Source organism: Ischnura elegans, chromosome 12 (genome assembly GCF_921293095.1).
Source record: "Ischnura elegans chromosome 12, ioIscEleg1.1, whole genome shotgun sequence".
Classification (NCBI taxonomy): domain Eukaryota; kingdom Metazoa; phylum Arthropoda; class Insecta; order Odonata; family Coenagrionidae; genus Ischnura; species Ischnura elegans.
In genome coordinates, this window is record NC_060257.1 from 77,987,406 (window position 1) to 78,002,368 (window position 14,963).

Consider the following 14,963-nt stretch of genomic DNA (forward strand, 5'->3'; position numbering starts at 1 on the left):
CACTTCCCCCAGACATTTTTTTAAGATAAATGGTTCAAAATAGTGGGTTTTGCGGCTGTGTGAATAGTTAAATATGTTTTGTTTGTTAGTCATCCGTCCCCCTAATATTAATAATAAAATCTTTCAGAAAAAAATTCTCTAAGCTCTTGGGGGGGGGGGGTTATCCCCCAAAACCTCCCCTCGCTGCGTCACTGCTTTGCTTGGCTATATTTATTTAGCTTCATCCGCTTCATCTTGCGCCTGATACAAAACAAAAACTGTTGTTTATCAGAAGGTGGTTGACGCAAGACATTAAACCCGAATGTGTAGGGCTCACCGTGGTGCGTTTACGCATGCAGTACGTTTACGCAGTGCATTTTTTCCAAATAGAGATACTAAAACTGGCGCGCCTTAAGTCATTTAATGCGAATGCTGCTTCATAGGGGCTTTTCTTGCACGATTTTGAGCATCAGTCAAGCGTCAGTCTGGGGTTGTGTCAACCTGCCCTCTAAAAGGGCCAAGTGTATGCAACAGACTTGGACCTAAAAAAATTTTTTTACAGCTAATAACGCAAATAGCCAACAACTGAATGCGTATAATTTTTATTTCATAAACTGCTTTATTAAACCACAATGCCCAAAATTTTTTAAGCCAAAACGTAAGAAAATTTGTTGAAAAAAATCCGCGTAAACGTGCTCCGATCCACCCCATGTAGATTCAATAAAGAAAATGTCTTTCTGACAAGCAATTTTGGTACTCATTTACGTAGTTTTATTGAATTTGTATCCTTATTTTATTATAATAAATTAAACATGATTAAAAACGATACAGCCGCTCTTGATTTATAAATGGTGTAAGTAAACTGTAAGTTCATTGATTGTTAGGCGGTACGAAGTTCGCCGGGTCAGCTAGTTAATTGATATATATATTAATTCTGTAACATCACTAACTTAATTATGAACAATTGTTATTATTAGGCATTATTATTTTCATTAGATTCTGATGAATTTCATGAGCAACAACTGATCAAGAAAATTGTTATCAGGCGGTTGTGTTTACTTAGCCTACTTTCAGTCGTCTCAAACTGTGAATGAATGTTCTTAGAGTAATATTACAATTAGCGCACGGTCCTCTGTCCTGCTTTACGTTCCTTAACTGGTTATCTTTAGCACATGTCGTCCGTACGAATAATCCATAATTTTTTCCTGTGAAATACTGTTTCGTCGTATCGGACTATACTAAATTGGTGAAAGATGTAAAATATATATGTGATTGTGAGTGCGTGTTCTTGATAGTGGTAGTTCTCTGCTCTTTTCAGCAATATCCTCTTTTACAGTGGTAATTAAGATTCGAAACGTTTCGACAAATTTTCTTGCTGGTAAATATCAGCGGTTCTTGAATCCATCATTGCATCGTAATACCATTTACGCGTCAAAATATCGTCTTTTTTCATCGATCATGAAGTCCGGTTTGACATTGCTTACCGTAGTGAAACAAGTGATCATACATTGTGATGGACCACTAACCCATTTATAAATATTTATCACCCAGTTTAGGCATTATTTGGCATCAGCATGTATAAAAAAATTGAGGTGCGTACCGGGAAGAGAGGGATTGGACACTGTGCATCGAAGGGTGGTGTTGAGAGTAGGAGGCAGGAGGGGAGTGGGAGGGAGAAAATGTTGGGGAAGATAAAGGGCTTCGTTGGGCTGGCCGGGGTGTCCTCGCGTTCCATCAGCAGGGGGTGTAGCAGTTGAGAAGAGAAAGGGTAAGCATTAGCATTCGGTGTATTTTCTGAGAATTCATATGAACAGTAAGCGATGGTGATCAGCAAAACCAAGCAAGGGGAAGAAGCATTAGTAAGGAACGCATCAATGCAATGTATTTTCTGAGAATTCATATGCATGGGGGATGGGGTAATGATGCAGCTCAGCTATTGGCCCTAGAATTCTCTTTCCCCATACCTTCATTTTTTAAGGTATCATCGAACTTCATTCGCCGAGGTGACTTTCAGACGAAGTGGTTCTCTATACCACTTCTCTATCTTCATTCTTGGTGTCAACATGGAGTGCTTAACAAGCATATCTGCTTTAAGAGCCCATCTGCTTGCCGTAGGTGTAGCGGAATTCCTCTGCATGTTGGGATTTATTCGAGAGAGTAAAGCCTGTCATTGCGGGGGAATACGCCGCATCGTCTCCAAGGGTAGAGAGAGGCTTCCCGTGCATCGGTGCAAGACGTGTGGAAAGACGTCTTCAATTACGGCGGGAACTTTATTTTCCAAATTTCGCGTCAAGGTGGAAGACGCTCATGTAATTCTTGTGGCTTGGATAAATCGCTATTCCACCCAAGTAATTGCTATAGAAACTTCATTGCATCGCTGCACTCGCGAAAATCATTTGGAGCTTCCGTGAACTGCTTTGCGCTTGGCTGCAAGATGATTGCACTCAGATAGGAGGTCCTGGCAAGGTTGTGGAGATCGATGAGAGTGCTTTTGGGCGACGCAAGTATAACCGTGGCCGATTGACTAAGACGACGCGAGTTTTGGGAGGTATCGACAGAGAGACGAGCCAAACTTTTCTCTGCGTGGTGAAGAAGCGGGACGGTCCAACCCTTATGCGAGCCATCTCCACCTATGTTAAAAAGGGCTCCATCATTAAGACAGACATGTGGCGAGGGTACAAGAAATTGGAGGAAATGGGGTACAAGCACCAGGTTGTTAACCACTCAACCAATTTTGTTGCGCCTGGGGATAGGAGCACCCACACCCAAAATGTCGAAAATTTGTGGTCGATTATTAAAAGGGATATGAGGAGGAGAATAGGGAGAATTGCCGTGGGATCCCTGGAGACACATTTGCTGGAATATGATTGGAGAAGCAGGGCTCGGTGTGAGGAAGAGTTGCTCTACGACTTAGTTGCCGGGCATAAATGCTTTTACACCGAGAGGTAAAGAGGTGAGGATGGAGGGTAGAGTGGGCAACAGGACGAGGCTTCTTGGTTAGAAGTGAGACGATGACAAAGCTCTTTTTAGAGCTGCTACCGTTATTGATTTGCTTGGCTTTCAATCAATGGCCATGCATATCAATGTTGATAGCAGACTAAAAAGTACTCAACGGTTCCACTATCGGGGTTAGCTAACGGTGTCGAAAACAACCCTTTGCTCACTGCCATTTAAAGAAAAATGATCCCACCTATTATTATGAGATCACATCTATGCTATGAAATAAGTAACTCAGGTGAGAAGTCATGAGATAAGCACTTTACTCTACCCATATGGTGGTCGCGCGGAATAAATACAGCCGTACCGCGTTTGAGGTAGCTAATATAAAGCCAAGTATTCCTTTTTTATTTGCATTGGCAGGTTATATAGTAGAAATGTTGGTTAGTGGTACTTTTCTGGGGCCAAGAAATGGTCAGGTATAGTGGACGGAAGGGCGACCCTTTTTCGAACCCTTTCTCGGGCTCTCAGCTATAATCCGGGTCCTCGGGAGACGGGCGTCACAGTATGAGGTAACCGCTGCCGATATGACCTTTCGTAGTACATTTTTTACTTTACTAATGCCAGTACTTGGAGGTAAACAATTTCACCTATCATACTCATTGCCGTTGAGCGATTAAATGCGTCTTTTGATCGAGGTTCTACGATGAGAAATAAGGATTTTATGAAAAGTGATCAAATTGACGCCCATTGCCTCCGCTGATTTGGCAACGCCAAAATTTTGTGAGTGGAGGGGGGAACGCGAAAAGCTCCTTTTTCTCCCCCACCCCAATTTTTAGCTTGTCCACGTGTTTCAGGAATTCTGGTGACGAGGTTCCTCAAAGGTGTTTGGCAGGGTATGAGCTTTCGCTGACCTTCACTACTTCATTTAATCTTCTGTATCTACATAACTCCATGCGAGCCAAGGGTGTCTGGCAGGGGGTGACCAATCACCAAGATCACCACAAGCGCATGGAAAAATAAAAGCATGTAATCGCCATCTACATATTACCCCGAGAGCCACCTCTAGGGTGTTTGGCAGGGGGTGACAAATCACCAACATGCAGCATGCAACAGGACCGCCACATGCACACCGCACGGTCATAGAAATATTAGTGTTTGGCAGGGTGTGAGTTTTCACCGACCTAATTGAGTGAGTTTGTTGCACTTAGTTGCACTAAGGACCTGGCAGCTCTTCTCTCTACGCGTTCTAACTTCTATGCTTAAAGGTACGTTTTCATGAACGCGTTTCAGGCGAACCGACGCGAAAGCGAAATTTTCAGCCAATCAGAAGCCCGGATTTCTTCGCGTGATATCGCGTACGTTCGCCTAGCTTCGCGTCTCCCGAGATGAAATATGTTCAACTTTCGACGCGTAGGACGCGTAGAATCTCAAACATGGCCGACCAGCGAGGTTTCGTTGATGAAGTTATCATTTCGGAAATCCGGGTAATTTGGTAGAAATGATTTTGTTTTTATTATATGTGATGGCGATAAAGTTTTAATTTTATTTACGTTCATTTTTCTGTTTATTATTGCTTTACATTGCAATGTTATCCGTAAGCCGGTGCATCAAAGACAATGATTGAACAGCGTATTATCATGAATATTAAAGCTGTTAGGAGATGTTTGTGTATTTTGACACATAAAAACCTTTATTGGAGGTATTCCTGAGGCATAATCATTCGCGATCAGGTTGAATGACGTGATTAAAGTCGTCATACTAGACGCAATCCATGCTAAGGATATCACCCAGCACGTTAAAATCACCTCTAGATCGATGTAAAAAGCGTACAAACAAAGTTTTATTGCGCATATGCACTAGATATGGATATGGAGTAACTACTTAGTGCAATTGTGTGCATCAAGTATTACTCTTAAGCTTACAAAGGGAAAGTTTAATCACATCTTATCCACATTTCAACGCAAAGGTTCATTATGAACATTAATAAAATATTACTGTGTTTGTGTAGGCGTTTGTTATGGCAACCGATTTAGTCCAGTGGTTAGCGCCCAACGCTCCCACGCGGAGGGCCCGCGTTCGATGCTGTTAGCAGGTGTGTTTTTTTATTTACTTTTTTATGTATATTTTTGGCATAAACTTACGATAAACTATTAATTTTGTGATCTTAAATCATAAGAGTGTTTTCTAGATTGAAAATATTTCACATGTGCACGCTACGTATGTTTTATTATATTTTGATTTTGATAGTTTTTATCGAACTGCTGTGGCCATTTCGGTATCAATTACCAAACCTGTTTGATATAATTCATCAAATTGGATTGGTAATTGTTACTAAATTTTTCAATGAGCCATATGACGACCGAAAATTTTGATAAATTTCATCTGAATTCGATAGTTCTAACTAAACCATTTCTGGGGACATTCTTAAGTAATTAAAAAATGACTCGCGGTCGTTAAGCCTCATCTCTTGGAGGAGATGATGGTAGTCTCCCTGCCTTCTGCGTTCCTCAAATATTGGGCGAACCCACCACCTTTTTCTTGCATATCGCCGTCTTCTTAGTAAAACAAGGCCCAATAAGGCATTAAACCTCCATTCCATTTGTACAGGATTCAATGGCAGTACTGCATCCATTTCTTCCCTTCAAATATGTTCGCAGAAATACACTCCAACTCATATATCTGAAAGTTAGTTTGCAACATTCACACACGGTCGTGTCGTTCCTTTTTTTTATAATCTCTTCTTTGCCGTAGAAGTCGCGCAAGCACATCCTACGCGCAGGTTCGCTTTCGCTTGCATGTGAACGGTTCACGCGAATACGTGACGCGTATCGTCGCGCGCGTGCGCCTCTGACGCGTCTATGAAAACGTACCTTAACCCTTTCACTGCTGTTCAATCTCCGGAAACCTTCTCCTCACATGCGGCGAAAATGTTAAAAGCGTTTCCTGGGCCCATGGAGCAGGTACTTCCAGGATGGGTGTGGTACACCCTCCGAAGGGTCGCTAATCCCTGACCCTATCCTCGACGAACTCACCCACGCAGGACCGTCTCATCGGCCCTACCAGCGGGGGCCCTACCTCCGGAAAATGACCGCTCTGACTGCAATTTGAAAATCAATCAATCAATCCGATCATCACAATATGATCGTTTTCATCGCACTCCTGCCAATCAAGCAATCAAGTACGTCTTTGAACCGTGTCTCTGCGATAAAAAATAACGATTTTGTTAACCTTGGAACAAAACGTGGCTGCGGACCACCGGAAAAGAGCCATTATATCAAAGTTAACAAAATCATTATTTTTCATCGCAGAAACACGTTTCAAAAACGTACTTGATTGCTTGATTGGCTGGAGTGCGATGAAAACAATCATATTGTGATGATCGGATTGATTGCTTTATTTTCAAATTGCAGTCAGAGCGGTCACTTTTCCGGAGGTAGGGCCCCCGCTGGTAGGGCCGATGAGACGGTCCTGCGTGGGTGAGTTCGTCGAGGAAAGGGTCGCGGATTAGTGGGTCCCTTCGAAGTGCTTCGGCGAAAGTGCTGACCGCATGGCGAGGAGGAAGAAAAAGTACGTCCACCGCAGTCTGCCGTGCGGACGTACTAGGTACGTCCACAGCAGTGAAAGGGTTAAAGCCTATTTCATGAGGATGACAACATTGGTAGTTATTGATCACCCCCTGCCAAACAGCCTAGTGGTGGCTCGCAGGGTATCAAATGCATGAAGATGTATTCCGAATGGGGTCTAAAGGGGGATAAGTAGCTAATTTCTCTCACTTAGTCGTCACACTCTCCTAGTATCCTTTAAAAAACCTAAGTTACGATTATCTTCACCTGTCATTTCCCGAATATGTTTACTCCACCATAGATCATTATTGAGTCTAACTCCTTAATCTTTTGGAGTCTACAGTCTCAAATTTTGTACCTTGAATGAAATACCTTCGTTGCGGGTAAGTTATTTTCAAGAAGTCACCACTGCGCAATTTTTCAAATTTAACTTTAACTAGCACGCATCGTAACATGCTTGGACTGCTGTCAGTTTGTTCGTTAATTCACCCCTATCTTCAGTCCAACGGATTTCCGTGACTTTTACTCGACAGATTGATTTTTATACTTTGCTATTATATGAAAAACTAAATTAAAATTCATAAAAAGTAAACTGTTGCCATCTATTCTCCCGCGAAAAAATGAAATTGGCGGAAACTTCCCGTTTTTTCCGGACAGACCTTTAATATTTACTCCACTCCTCCAGAATTATGGATGCCATATGGATCATTTCTCTTAGCTATGAAAGATATTTTATGCAAACAGTTATTTATGGCATTTTTGAGGTGGGGTTATACTTATTACGTTGCGAAAAAATTCATACAAAAATAGATTTTACGGAAAAAATTTCATACCTTCCCCTGCCCTCGACGTAGTTTTGTAAGATGGACAACGAAAATGATTATAATGAAATTACAAATTACGGAAATGATACGCTCACATGGCCTCGTACTCACTATAGGTAATTTGTTTTAGTCTCCCTTGTGTTTTCAGGAAACAATTAAACAATTCTAAGAATCACCGATCAATCCCATTTCCAAAAGATTTAAAAATGCAAGTCGCTAATTTTCTTTCCGACTGTCAAAATTTATTCGTCATGTCATGTACCGATCGAATATCTTCTTCACTTTTTAAGTTTCCTCTTGCTAGATGCACTGACTCTTTATTCCACAGCTGAACCTTCAACCACTTTTTAGTAACAACAATCATAATTACACAGATGACATTAGCATTCGAAAGGGTCCAATAAGCCTGAAAAAACACTTTTAAAAATCTTATATAGTCAATAACGTCTTTTCCTTTGCTGTGGAGGAAACTCTATGCCAATGATATTTCATGTCATATTTCAACATTTATATAATGATGAAAACGATGGGAAAATCGCATCACATTTTCTAATTCTCTATACATTATTTTAATGCACGCAATGAACTGTTTTACACAATTTGTACCGCGACTCGATTACCGAACGATTCTGATATGATTATGTACTGTTCTTTCTTCTAATAACTTAATTGTACATTGCCTATTTTCTTCAGGTTTATTCAATTTTTTTATAAAATAAGTATTTCCTACGTGTCGATTTCATGCTGTAGCGCGTGGAGTATTTTACGGTATGAGCTTAAAGTTTGTATTCATCTAATATGATTCCAATTTTTAGCGTTCAGCCGTATACTTCGTCTCCATTCACAATACAAATGTGAATATCTGTAAAGATAAATGTGATGTACGCCTTACTGCCCCGTCATTTTTCCAAGTACCTTCATTTTACAGCATGCCCTGCAGTTACTCTGTCGTTCACATCCCATTCACCCAATTAAAAAACGCAGCGCTCGAAATAAATTGACTGATGTAATGCGATGTTCAGCGTATCCACTTAAATTTCATTTTGTACTTAGGACTTCATAGGGTAATCAAAACTTTTTGTTGAACCGTAAATAAATACTCAGTTTAAAAATATTAAAATTAGCTCTCTCGCTAATAAATAAATATCGCTCTCGTAGGGATAGTCAATTTTCTCCTAACTTTGGGAATCATTCCCAAAGCGAAGAAATGCGGATGTGGAGGCTTGCGAGCTGTGAAGTCCAAGGGCAGGGTTCCCACTTACAGCTGTGGGAATCCGGAGTGCCTGCAGTCGACCACCATAAAGGCGCAGACTTTCTTCGCAGGATTTCATTCCAGCATAGCAGATGTTGTTGCGGTTGCTGTCGGCTGGCTGAATCGCTATCCGGACGATGTCATTGCGAAGGAAGTACGGCTGGAAAGGCACACTGTGGCAAGAATAGTTTCCAGCTTGAGGGAGCTCATTCTTGTATGGCTACAGGAGGAGAGTCGGCAGATAGGGGGCCCAGGACACATCGTAGAGATTGACGAGAGCGCCTTTGGTCGCCGGAAGTACAATCGTGGCAGGATGACCAGGACCAAGTGGGTATTGGGAGGAATTGATATAGGAACCCGAGAAACCTTCCTTTGCCACGTTGATCGACGATACGCTTCCACACTCAACGAGGCGATCCAAAAGTTCGTCAAGAAGGGGTCGATCATTAAGACGGATATGTGGAGGGGTTATAGTGGGCTGGCTGACTTGGGATATCACCACGACGTTGTAAACCACTCGGTCAACATCATTAAGCCAGGAGAAAAGTTGACCCACACCCAGAATAGAGAAAATTAGTGGTCTACAATAATGTGGTTTTGTTTCTGGGTTTTCTCTCATTACAGTAATATTAGCACTCCTTAGAATGTGTTATACTGTTCATTTTTTCGTCATATGAGGGTGAAGGTTCTATGGAATGCTTTTGTTTCTCATTCAAGGAAGTGCAATTCCTCCGTGCTTCATCGTTGTCAATAGCTGCAAAATTTCAAGGCTTAACAGGGTTACTCATTCTTTACGGGAGCGTAGATCGAAGTATATGCATCATTTTATTAGTAAACTTGGAGGAAATGTTTCCTCAGACGACGTGTAACAAATCTTACGTTTACCAACGCTCTATGACGTGATCACGAGAAGAAACTAAAAGAAATAGACTACAAAGCACAGAGATTTAGAACGCCTTTCTTCCCTCGTACTATTTAGGATAGCAACGGTGTCTCAATTAATAGAATTATTGGCGTCACTCGCTCGGACGACTCACTGCATGTTTTGTTTTCCTTTTTAGTTATAAAATTGCATTGATTCGCCAAAGGAATTACTAACCATTGGCAAGTTATGTCTTTGCATGAATGAGTAGAATATTTCTATGAAATTGCGGCGTGAAATGCGGCAGTAATTTTGCATGCTGCTTGTTGAAGATTGGTCACCCCCCGCCAAACATCCTGGGTTGTATCCTATTGACTCATATATTTCTTAATTCATGTTTCAGAGATTTTCCTTTTTTCTTATGCCTTCTCATCATGCCTGAATGAGCAGTGGGCAAGTTTTTCCTTTCCATGAATGCGGAAGTATAATTTGCCATTGTTGAGCGTCGAGAGAGAGGGCTTTCCTATCCCGCCCCAAAGTTGATGGCTGCAGCGTTGCCAAGTCAGAAGGGGACTTTTATCGCAGATTGTACAAAATTCTTAAAAATCATCGTAGAAAGACGATCAAAAAACGCCCGTATTTCTGGTGTGATCAAGAAGACGATAAAGCCAATAAATTGTTGATAGCACTAAAAGAATTATAAAATGCAAATTGTACTACACGTGGCCCAGATGGGTGGGGGCCCTCCCGGTGTTTTGGGTCTTTCCCTCGCGAGCTCGGGTCCCCGGGAAAGGGTCGGATTAAGCTCGGAGTCGAGGATGAGCCCTCATTAGAGGGACTGACCGTCGGTAGTCCCCACGAGAGCGACATTCACTCCACAAAGCTCCATTTCCCAGCTAGCACACTTTTCGACGATTATGTAAACGTCCAAAGCCAGGAAGGGGCAGCAGTTTATCCTTTGCCTTTGCACCGAGGATGATATCAATGTGACGGCAATGCATTGCCATAAACTTGCTCAGTAGGGATGGCTGCTTCACATCCCATTTTTTTGTGAACGCATTCTCTCTGATTAATGGTCAGCTATGATTAAAGAGACTTACGCAATTAACGTTGCAGAATGTGTTTTATAGAATAAGTAGTATTTAATCGAGGATTTTGCGGATTTTATTTTTATGGATTTATTTATTATTTTTAACACGTCTTTAGCGTCGTTTTCTCATTACAGTATTTCACGTCACGAAATACACCTGCGGTGCGACATCTTGCCGGGTAGGCCCACCTATTGACGCGCTCAAACAGTGAATATAATAAATCCTGCTATGCGATCATGAACTCAAAATTTGCCCTTCTCTGTGTACTATCCTTCCCGAGCAACGCCGGGTGGCCTATTGGTTTTGTATTTTTAAATAGGTCCCCTCAATGCGCCCCCACAATAAATGCGCCCCACATTCCTGACTGACACCGTAATGATGTACCGTAGGTAAACATGCGTAGCAAGGTTTCCGGGTTGACCTCCGCGTCGATTCATCTTCAAGACGACAGTTTCGCCGGCGTTGCAGCTAGCGTCTTCAGGTACGAAGTATCGGATGCAGGTTTTTTGCCCGTCTTATATAGGCCTTGGTTTGGGCTAGGTGCGTTCTGATTGGTCCGTGGGTAAGAGTCTCTTCCATGTGTTTGAGAGCGAATAGCTGTCCTCCCTGTTGAAAGTGGATGTTTTCGCGATTTCTATTGCCTCTCGTATGAGTCGTGGAAAGTAATGTTTTTCTCTAGCGATGATTTTTGCGCTTTCGAAGTCCACATTGCGTGTTGGTCCTTCCCATACGTGCTCGGCGATGGCGGATAACCGAAACTGTCTATTTTTGGTGGCCCTTAGGTGTTCTTGCATTCTGATTTTCATGGCTCTTGATGTTTGGCCGATGTATGAGTCTCCGCAAGAGCACTTAACTTCGTATATTCCGCTTTGGGTATTCATGGGCACGCGATCCTTGGCCTTGCATAGGAGGTTGGATGCCTTCGTGACACAGTTAAAACGTGTCACTATATTATGTTTCCCCAGAATTCTTGCTATTTTTCGGATGTCCCGGCTACATAGGGAATTGCGGCATAATTGAAGATTTTCTTCTCTTCTATATCCCGCTCCGTTTTTTCGGCGGTCGTTTTTTGGGCAAGTTGTTTGTGCTTCTTCTCTTCCTTCGCGACCATGTTGACAATAGTGTTGACAGAGAAGTCATTTTTCTTGAAGGCATTGATGATGAGGCGTTTCTCGTTCTCAATGGAGTCTCCGTCGCAAATGGAAAAAGCACGTTGGTAAAGAGTGCTAAAGGTGGCTCTCTTCTGCTGAGGGTGGTGGTGGGAGTTGGCATTCAGGTACTGATCTGTGTGCGTTGGCTTACGGTACACTGAGTGGCCAAGCCTTCCGTTCTGTTTTTTGGAGACAAGTACATCCAAGAAGGGTAACCGACCGTTTTCTTCGATCTCCATGGTGAAGTTGATGGAGCTGTTTTGGATGTTCAAGTGCCGTAAGAAATTGTTCAGTTCAGATTTTCCGTGCGGCCACACGACAAAAGTGTCGTCGACGTATCTCAGGAACATTTTTGGAGGTTTTTCATATGTCCGCAGGGCCTTCTCCTCGAGTTTTTCCATCAAAGAACTGAGAGTCAGCGATACTGACATGCTCGTCAGTTTCGTCGTGGAGTCCCTATTCACCAATATACCTATAGAAGAGGCCGTCGAAATCACCAAGTCTCTCGTCGCTGAAGGACTGGAAGAAGACATTCCGAAAATGGTTGAGTTCTGCCTTACTAACTCCTACTTTGTGTGGAATGGAACCTTTTACGGGCAACGGAAAGGAGCAGCCATGGGTTCACCATTATCGCCAATCATTGCCAACCTCTTTATGGAAAAACTCGAGGAGAAGGCCCTGCGGACATATGAAAAACTTTGATAAAAGATGATATATTTTATTTGAAAATGGTGTGGATTAAACGTGTTGGGGTGTTTGTATGTAAACTAAGCACTGGTCTAGAGTGTCTGATTCTATCTCACCGATAAAATGTAATGAACTAGTGAACTCTTTTCTGTGATAATTTTTTTACGAATTTCGACGTGGACTATCAAGACTTCCAGAATTTATATTAATTACCTCTTTTTACTTACTTTTCTCGTTAAACCTTTAGGTTAATTTATTAACCGAACCGTTAGGTTCATTACCGTCCGCACGGGTCTCCCGCACAAAGATCCGAGGGTAAAACAGTGAGAAGAGGGTACGTATCATAAAGGCACTGCAAATATTAAGTAATTGAGTTCCATGCTCCCAATATTTACGGATAATCCTGTCTATCAAACGAACTGCTACGCATACCACGTTAAGTTCCCGAGCGCCTACCTCCTGTATTGCGGGTGAAGGGATGCGAGAACCGCCAGATATCATTTGGATTTACCACGAAAAAATCGGAGGGGTGCTTGTTAGAGCTAGATTTTTCTTCTCCGTCTAATAATATAGACTTCAATCTAACTCCTGGTGTAATTATCTCATGTGCGGCAAGCGTCATTAACTACTTTTATCTTAATATTAGGTAAAAAAAATAGCGAAAACGTGATATTTTAAACAAATCATAAATTTGATGAAATTGGATGGACTATGACAAAATTTCACTCATAATTAACTGAAATAACAGTAATACGAATAATTTCCGGAGTAATAATAATAATCTCCTTAAAAATCCGAATTATTAATTATTTTCGATTGTTTTGGAGACAAACATCAAAATATTTCGCATCGGGCGGTTGCACACTCGCGCACACAACTATTGATAGGATAGGTCGGATCAGAGTCCTCTGGATTGTTGATAATACACTACAAAGACCCTATGAGGGAGTAGTGTAGAGAAATGCCATCTAGAGGACTCTGGGTCGAATAGGTGGAGTGGCAAGTTGGGGTGGGATTTTCCGTTTTGAAAATTAAAGTTGATACTCTGTTTAATAATGTGGTTTTAAAAAATTTACGTACCTATGAGAAAAAAATTAAGTTTTTCTCTACACTGTATTAAAATTACGTGAAAAATCGAACATTTTATTTTTGTAATTAAAAGTGGGGATATTATAAAAATTTTCACTGCATCAGATTCTAAAAATGTTCATTTTAACTATGGTATTCTTTAATTTTAGGCGAAAAAAATAATTAAGTACGATTTATATAGTTACGGCCTATTTTCTCGATCATTTTTAACGACTAATTTTTGATGGTAAGAAATCCATATTAAATATCGTGATTTTAATTACCACAACTGCAGAATCGCTCCTAAACAATTGGTATGGAAAGGGTTGATTGCCTTTAAATATGTTTAAAAAGAAAATCTGAACGTCTTTCGATTACATCTCTGATATATACGCGATGTTCGAGACCATGGTGAGACGTCTATGAGAAATTCGTTGCTAGAATTAGAATTATTTTATTTGTCCACATGATACAATGCAGTCACACACAAGGCAGGTATATAGGACAAGTAAAGATATCAAATATTAATTTAAAGTGTGATATACCCATCGAATGCAAAATGCTACAATGTAAGGCCTTACAAGTTACGGGCTCAAATATTCATTAATACTATAGAAGCGCTTTTCGACTAGGTAAGCAAAGACCATTTTTTTAAACACAGGTATTCTATCGTCACATTTTATACGGGCAGGCAATCGATTATATAGTTTTGTGCACAGTGCGTGGGGTCCTTTTGGTGATATGGGTAAATGTTTTTGGTGTAAATGTAAATTATTACACTTTCTGGTGTTGTTGGAGTGTATATTATTATTTTGTGTCAAGTCACTAAAGTGTTGTTTTGCATAGATTACAGAGTGATATATGTATATACAAGGCACAGTTAACAAATATTGATTTTTTAAATAGAGGTCTGCAGTGAACTTGATGATGCTGTTTAAGCATTACCGTCAACAATTTCTTTTGAATTAAAAAAACATTGTGCAACTTAGGTGAGGAACCCCAGAGCATAACACCATATGATATCCTGGAGTAGAAAAAACCCCATAGTCCACCCCAGTAGCATCTTTTGTCGGCCCGACTTCGGTTTTACATCAGAAATCACAGCGTACTGCAGCCGACTTAAGGCGTTGTTGGACTGACCTAGGACCGACATCGAGGAAAAAAGTATTCAGTGGCATGGCTATGGGGAGGATGAGGGGATATATCCCCCCCAAAGCTCAGAGAAATAATAAAATTATTTTAAAATTTTATCTAGTTTTGAAATATAACAACTGCATCTACTTCAAGTTAAATCTTTAGTGCCAAAATGATGTAAAATGTATTTCTAGGCATGTCATTTTTCAAAAATGTTCCTGTACCCCTGTTGCAGCATCTGCAACACATTCTGACAGTATATTTGATCATAGACATCAGTTAGAAAATAGTATTTAATTTTTACGTAAGAGTGTGTGTGGAAGTCTCATTTTAAGTATGAATCAACATAAATACCAAGGAATTTTACGTTTTTAACCATGCCGAAATCAAAGTCATCATGTAAAAGAGAATG

The 14,963-nt window shown here is 41.0% G+C and overlaps 1 protein-coding gene across 1 annotated transcript; it reads right to left on the bottom strand.

Annotated features, from left to right (window-relative positions):
• Positions 1-11,484: 11,484 nt before the first annotated feature.
• LOC124168731 lies at positions 11,485-12,093 on the bottom strand. Its single transcript, XM_046546998.1, has one exon. It carries the CDS (start codon positions 12,091-12,093, stop codon positions 11,485-11,487), a length of 609 nt encoding a protein of 202 aa, XP_046402954.1.
• Positions 12,094-14,963: the final 2,870 nt, after the last annotated feature.